Source organism: Sceloporus occidentalis, unplaced genomic scaffold, assembly GCF_023333645.1.
Source record: "Sceloporus occidentalis isolate IW3139 unplaced genomic scaffold, rSceOcc1.0.p SCAF_173, whole genome shotgun sequence".
In the NCBI taxonomy this organism is placed as follows: Eukaryota; Metazoa; Chordata; class Lepidosauria; order Squamata; family Phrynosomatidae; genus Sceloporus; species Sceloporus occidentalis.
Window position 1 is genome coordinate 933,737 of NW_028317153.1, and position 7,577 is coordinate 941,313.

Sequence of the window (7,577 nt, forward strand, 5' to 3'; positions counted from 1 at the left end):
TTTAAATAGCAGATTATACACAAAGCTTATCGCCATTGTGTGTTTTATAAATAAAAATCCAAATAAAAGTTTGGACGAACATATGTATATTTAACTCGAATAGTGTTTTCAATAAATTAATTGCCAATAATTATATATGTAGCTACACAATGGGGGGGGGTTTAAAAAAAAAAAAAAAAGTCAGTTCTGTAAGAATTGCCCAATGTGGTCACCCCATAAGGCCGCGTGAACGGGGCCCCGGGAAAGCACCGGATAGGCATGCAATGCCCCAAACTCACCTTACCAGACAATACAGAGTGGCTTTAAACACCATTTTTATTTTGTTTAAAAATATCAGAACTAAAAAAAAAAGTCTGTACAACTCGACAACGCAAAGTAAAAAAAACACGTCTCTATATACAGATACTAACAGACTTAACTCGCAAGCTGGACGTCAAACCTCGGACTTAGATCTGCCTTTCTAAGCAGAGAAGCCATAAAATACCATCCATGGAAAGCGGCCCTTTCTGCTGGTGCCGCCAGGTTAGTTCATCATGGTGAATTTGGATTTGCAGTGAGCTTTAAGACAAAAAACACACAGACACGGAGTTAATATCGAGCAGGGAACAACAGAAGGGTTTAAGTCTTAGAGATTTAGGACGGGAAGAGACACAGTTTTTGCTTTGCTGGGATTGAACCCGCAGAAGCCATCATTACCTACCGATAAACTCCGTTACAGGATCGTGTTCCCCTTCGGTTTTGATGGTCCCGGCGATGCTTTCGTTCTCCAGAATAGGGAGAAAGAGCTGGACGAAGTCCGAGGTGTAAGGGGGGGTGATGACATCTAGAACCTTTACAGAGAGGAAACCATATTAGAGATATTAGAGAGGGAAACTCTCTGGAATTCCAGAGACGGGATGTCAGCGCAGCGTCACAGCTCACCTCTGTTACAAAGTATCGGATGAGCGAGATATCGGTGTCCATCTTTTCCAGGCAGCGGCGGATGTAGGTTACCACGGGTAGGACGTACCCTCGGCTCAGGAGATGAACCATTCTATCCAGTAAAGTTTTCTTCAGCTCCATCTGAAGGGGAGAGAGAGAGTGAGGAGAGAGTGTGAGAATGACAGAGGGAGAGAATGAAAAAACAGAGCTAAAAAGGAATACAGAATCCTGCGCCGTCACGCCTAACTAGCCTGTTCTCAGCAGCTTATGAGTAACCATCTTTGGCAGTTTATAAATACCGTATTTGCTCGATTATAAGACAAGGTTTTTTTCAGAGCCAATGCTCTGAAAAATACCCCTCGTCTTATAATAGGGGTCGTCTTATAATCAGACCTCAAATGGGTCTGACTATGAGACGACTAAGATCCAGATCCCCTGCAGCTGCAGGGGACCTGGATCCTCCTCTCCCCCCCGCCCCACTTACCGGTACTTCTGAGTCCCCGGTGTGGGGAATTCTCTCTGACAGTCGGGGAAGGTCTGCGCGATGGACGCAGACAACCCCCGCTGCTAGCCACACCTCCTTCCGGCTGCAGCGTAATCTACACGCTGCCCCGGCTGCATGACAGGGGAGTCAGAAGCACCGGTAAGTTTGGAGGAGGGAGGGAGTGTGAAATGGGTGGCTTAAGGCATTTCTGGAGGCAGAGTGTTCTATGAAATGCCTTTTAACCCCCTTAATGCCACTCTGCCTCCAGAAATGCCTTTTTAACTCTCTATACACCACTCTGCCTCCTGAAATGCCTTAAACTTCCCTATATGCCACTCTGCCCCATAATATGCCTTTTAACCCCCTTAATGCCAGAGTGACATATAGGGGTATAAGGCATTTCTGGAGGCAGAGCGGCACATAGGGGGTTAAAAGGCATATCCTGGGGCACAGTGGAATATAGGGGGTCTAAGGCATTTCTGGGGCAGATGTGCATAACTGGGGGGGCAGGTTGGAAAATAGAAGGAAATAAAACCAAAATATTTTTCTCAATCATAGCTTTTATTAAAAAAAATTGTTTACATGAATTAACATTTACTGGTAAAACTTTTTTCCTATAGGGTCGTCTTACATTCAGGTTTTTTCTTTTTTTTTCCTAAATTAATATTCAGATTTGGGGGGTCGTCTTATAATCGAGCAAATACGGTAACACGACGAGCAGACGGCCGAGACCTCTGTCATACGTGTAACATATTAACAGGCGAGTTCACCTTCACACACTTACCTGTTCCATGACATCCAGCTGAGAATGTTCAGTCTCAAACAGCTTGATGAGGAGCTGCAGGACCTGAGGATGCAGAAGCTGGTGGCAGGTGCTGATCTGCAAGGACAGGATTAGAGCCATCACTGAACACAGACATGGAATAGACTCCCAGCAGCAGAGGCAATTAAAAGCTGGTTGAGAGAGATATTCCGGAAGTTTAAGTGTAAAAGCGCACAGATTCAAATGCTTCAGGATAATCAGAGCGTCGTACACAGAGCTTACAATCTATCCAATTACCTCGTCCAGCAGGGCCAGGTGTACAGGCGTGTGATCCGTCTGCAGCTGGAAATACCGAGGCTCTGACACCGTCCATTCCACCCACTTCAGGACTCCCATGGCCACCACCGGAAACCTGGATCATGGATAATGCATTCAGACACGGGACAGGCAGGGAGATGCAGAATACGCTTTACATAACTCCTTGTGTACTAGAATGCTATATAATATATATATATATATATATATATATATAGCATTCTAGTACACAAGGAGTTATGTAAAGCGTATTCTGCATCTCCCTGCCTGATATATATATATATATATATATATGTGTGTGTGTGTATACCCTGCTGCATTACAGGCCCTCTGCCCAAACAGGTGAGGAGTGCGTGAGTGCACACTGGGGTCAGAAGGGTTTATGCATAGGCCACACTCACCGGATACATTGATACAGGGTGCTCAGCTCGGCCACCAGCTCAGATGCACCCTTGTTCTCGTTACAGCAGAGATTGTGGACGGTCTCGATCGCTTTGGATGTCGACTTCAACTCATCCTTGTTAATATTCACTCGCTTATTCTGCAAATTGAGAATTGAGCTGGAAAACACAGTACCATCCCCCATTACCTTCCCCTCCATACTGCATTTAATATGCAAGGACCCCCATTCTGCACCCCCTGTACCAGTCTGGAGCAAAGCTCTGTTCTGTGCCCCCCCGCAGGCTGTCAGCGGTGGCCTAAAGCCCCTCCACTTACCTTTTTCCAGGTTTCCACCACACTGGCTGCATACGCCAAGATGTGGATATATTTATGCTTATGGTCCTGATTTATTTTCGCCCCCGGTTTGAACAGAGACAGCATGAAAAGATCCAGGAAAGCGGGAACACGGATCTGACAATAAAAAAATGAAAATGTTTGTTGTCTGCAGATGATAAAGATTAAAACCCTTGGGTGCCTTCCCCACGCCCGCATACTCACCAGCTCCACCGGAGGGGCGTCCATGCTCGTAAACATCTTGAACAAGACCGTGATGTCAGCTGGATTCAATGCTCCTTTAGACAACATGGCCCCTAGAGCCTGGCATGCTCGTGGGTAGGATGCGGCCGTGCCCATTGCCAGCGTGATCTGACTGGCATCGTGGCCCCTGGACCAAACACATAATAAATAAAATCCATGAGGAAGGGGTTGAAAAGCTGAGTGTTGGAGCAGATATTATAATCCAATAAACACAGAGGTCAGTACTTAGTTTTACCCTTTTTATCCCCAATGTACTAAGTTCCTGAGCCCCCCCTTTGCTGTCCACAGCCTGCAGGGTGCTTACTTTTCATGCGCGAACCTTTGCACCTCTTGGGCAATTCGGCGCATGGCGGATCCCCCCTGCTCTTCCTGTGCCAGGATAGACATGATCGCCTGGGCAAAGAGATACGTGTGCTCTCCGTGACACACCATTTTCTGCGGAGAGACAGAGTGTCAGAGAACGAGAGAACAATATACACGCAGAGAGCGAGACAGCGGCAGGGAGAAGAGAGACCAGAAGCTTCAGTTACGTTGGTTGGTCCTGGTTACCCCGTGCCGGGGTAGTGAGTAACCTGGGGCTGCAGCGAAATGCGTCAGAAAATGATGCCTCGGCAGCTGCAAGGAGTCAATTTAACACTTAAATGTCCTCAATGCATAATGGTCAGAAAACCGTTCTTTAAAATAAATTAATTAAAAAATTGCAATCTTGTGGAGCTGTGCTCATGGTAACCCCCCCCCCCCTCCCACTGCCAATTACAGCAAAATATTTCTTATCCTGGAAAAACAGAACTCCCCAACATGATATTTTAACCCCCCCCCTGGCTTTTCTTGGGCAGGTCGTACAAACTCACTGCAAACTCCGGGAGATTTTTTTCCAGGTTCTCCTCCCCTCCGTCCAGGATGGTCGCCAGCGATGTACGCAAGACCCTTGAGAAAACCTCCAGCTGCTGGCACGCAGTGGAGACGCTGGTGATTTCACCCTGATATCCTGCATCTGATATTAGCTGTGAAATACAGAAATAGACTTAAGTTTAAACTCTATCACGCTATTGGGAATCTATTATTAGTATCCGTTGCTTTCCAGTCCCTCATCAGAAGACGCTCACATCTCACCTTCACTGTGAAATTAAGCATTAAGCAGTCGGGGTGCGCCTCGGCCAGTTTGTAGAAGAGATCTCTCCAAGTTGTGTGCGCGATCATCTGCTCCAACCACCCAGGGGTCTGCAACATAGAACAGAATTTTTTAACCAAAAGCTCTAGGTCACGACCACTCATTCGGGTAAAACATATGTGATGTCACCAACAACAAATGACAATAGATGTTACTAGAATGGTACGTGGAAAGGTAAACAAAACAGCCACATTACCTCTCCTTCTTCCGTAAAGATGGAGTCGGCTTTCCGTGGGTCAAAGTGTTTGATCAATAAGCTCTTCAGGTGATTTTCCACGGTCTCCTGTACCTGCACCGGCTCCACGCCTGCAACACAAGAACATCACAGCGTGGGGTGGTCCGGGGCATGTCTACTAAAACTGGGGACCTTACAAGTAACTGGCAACATCAACTCTATTTATGATTTATCCCCTGACCCGCCCTGGGGCATTTACTAAAACGGACCCTAAATGTAATGTCTGAAGGACCAATGAGCGAGCAGCTGGGATCTGCACTTACCTGATTGGATGAGCCATTCCGCCAACAAATTGACAGTCTGGGCAACAGCCGTGTAGTTTTCCGACAACAGCTGGATTACATTTTCTGGGGATCCTCCAGCCTGGAAGTACCTAAAGAACAAATAATGAGATAAATGTTTTCGGGGTACTTGTGTATAATCCAGGGGCCACCTATACAAGCGATCTTGCATTTCTCTCCAAGATTAATAATATCCCCCCGGCAGCCGACTGTACAGAATAACGGATATCTGTCAATTTTTTTTATTTTTTATTTTTAGAACGCCCATGCCTACAAATTACTTTGTTTACAAACGTAAAAGGGGTAAATAAACCGATGTTCGTTACATATGTACCACGTATCACGCAGCGTCTCACGTACCGATCTATCCATATATATATATATATATATTATACACACACACACACAGAACTCACGTCTTCAGGGTGTTGAATATTGCCGGTTCCATGATGTAATCCCGGGTGGTGAATTTCTGCAGGCATTCCTGCTGCACCTCAGCATCGTCCTCGCAGTATTCCTCGTCCTGAATAGTAAATATTAAACTATATCAGATGCAGCTCGTGATATTCGTTACACGTCACCTGCATTTATATCTTTTAAAAGCAGAGTTTCCATCTAAAGTGGTGCAGCAAGCAGGATTCCAATGGTTGCTATGGTTCTCAATATACCCCCCCAACTACTGCCACCTTCTCAATATACCCCCCCACACTACTGCCACCTTCTCAATATACCCCCCCACACTACTGCCACCTTCTCAATATACCCCCAACTACTGCCACCTTCTCAATATACCCCCCCACTACTGTCACCTTCTCAATATACCCCCAACTACTGCCACCATCTCAATATACCCCCCCACTACTGTCACCTTCTCAATATACCCCCCAACTACTGTCACCTTCTCAATATACCCCCAACTACTGTCACCTTTTCAATATACCCCCCCAACTACTGTCACCTTCTCAATACACCCCCAACTACTGTCACCTTTTCAATATACCCCCCCAACTACTGTCACCTTCTCAATATACCCCCCAACTACTGTCACCTTCTCAATATACCCCCCCAACTACTGTCATCTTCTCAATACACCCCCCCAACTACTGTCACCTTCTCAATATACCCCCCCCAACTACTGTCACCTTCTCAATATACCCCCCCAACTACTGTCACCTTCTCAATATACCCCCAACCATTGCCTGCTTGCCCCATCTCCATTGCCCCGATACACTCTCCCTGCCAACACGGCAACTGCCCCTCTACCTCTGTTCCTGTTACTCCAGCTGCACCCCTCGTTCCCCATTTGCCCCTCCATACACCCACCACGCCTCTTTCGTCCCAGTCGCCGACAATAGCGGAGCCTCCTCCCGTTCCTGCCCCAATGAAGAAATCCGGCTCCATCCTACTAGTCTCTCGGAGCTCTGGCGATAATCCCACTTCCTGCTTCCGTCGCGGAGAGGTGACGTATTACCAACAAAGCTGAGCTCACAGCACTCCAGTGCCACTCAGCGGCCGCCTGCCGGTACTACAACCTGCCTGTACATGATCATACCGACCGGTGACGCAGCTGCAGTGTGGAGCAGAGCAGCCCCCAAAAGCCCTATGGATAAAAGGGTGCAGGGTGAAGTTAGGGCCACAAAGGCCTAGGGATAAAGGAGTGCAGAGTGAAGTGAGGGCCCCACTGAAGAAGGTGCAGGCGGTATGTACAGCACTGGGTTTGGTGCTTTGGCACATTGATGCTAAAAGGGGGCCACAGATATTACCACTGGCTGTGGCAATAATAAACTTAGTAAAGAAGAAACATGGGGCTATTAAACACAACCCCCCCATAACGAAAGGGCCTGGCCGGTGCAGCCAAATCTATAACCAACATATTGTTTTAGAAAGTAAAGACCGGAAGGGCGTTTGGGGACGCAGTATGGGCTCTATACTCTACGGCAGGTTGTTAAAAGGGGTTAACAGTGACAAGCTTCTTCTTGCATCACGCATGCAGAATGCATAGATCAAATCTGTGTGAGGGTTATTATAAAGGGCCAGCTATGAGCTCCAACCTGTACCCCCCCCCCCCATACAGAATGCATAGATTAACACGCAAGGGGGTTAAGAATGGCCGACAGTGAGCTTCATCTGAAATCACCCATGCAGAATGCATAGATCAAATCTACGGACTATAAAGGGCTAGCCGTGTGCTTCGTCTGGGACCACCCATAGAGAATGCATAGATTAATACGCGAGGGGGGGGGTTATCACGAACGGGCAATGACAGCGAGCATCTTTAGGAAGTGTCCAAGCAGAATGCATAGATCAAATCCATGAGAGGCCAACAGCAGCTGCCTTCATCTGCAGAATGCATAGATCAAATACATGGGAGGATTATTCTGCTTCACATGGCACTACCCCTGCAGAATGTATAAATAAAATACACAGGG

At 47.0% G+C, this 7,577-nt stretch overlaps 1 protein-coding gene across 1 annotated transcript; it reads right to left on the reverse strand.

Annotated features, from left to right (window-relative positions):
* Positions 1–523: 523 nt before the first annotated feature.
* LOC149279278 (negative elongation factor D-like) lies at positions 524–6,549 on the reverse strand. The gene is made up of 15 exons (XM_089501362.1): positions 6,472–6,549; positions 5,565–5,671; positions 5,131–5,240; positions 4,829–4,938; positions 4,575–4,682; positions 4,313–4,465; positions 3,766–3,896; positions 3,423–3,588; positions 3,201–3,335; positions 2,885–3,024; positions 2,466–2,580; positions 2,190–2,285; positions 922–1,062; positions 701–830; positions 524–558 (listed from the first exon to the last, which is right to left on the reverse strand). The coding sequence occupies exons 1-15, from the start codon at positions 6,547–6,549 to the stop codon at positions 524–526; spliced, it is 1,755 nt and encodes a 584-aa protein (XP_089357488.1).
* Between the last annotated feature and the right edge of the window lie 1,028 nt (positions 6,550–7,577).

Bases quoted from the DNA above. Each gene is read 5' to 3' on its own strand.
- LOC149279278 (XM_089501362.1), bottom strand. From the start codon at position 6,549: ATGGAGCCGGATTTCTTCATTGGGGCAGGAACGGGAGGAGGCTCCGCT. The intron at 3,897-4,312 runs GTGAGTTTGTAC...GTCTCTCCGCAG, and splicing joins AAAATCTCCCGGAGTTTGCA to AAAATGGTGTGTCACGGAGA. The intron at 2,286-2,465 runs GTAATTGGATAG...CTGTCCTTGCAG, and splicing joins ACCTGGCCCTGCTGGACGAG to ATCAGCACCTGCCACCAGCT.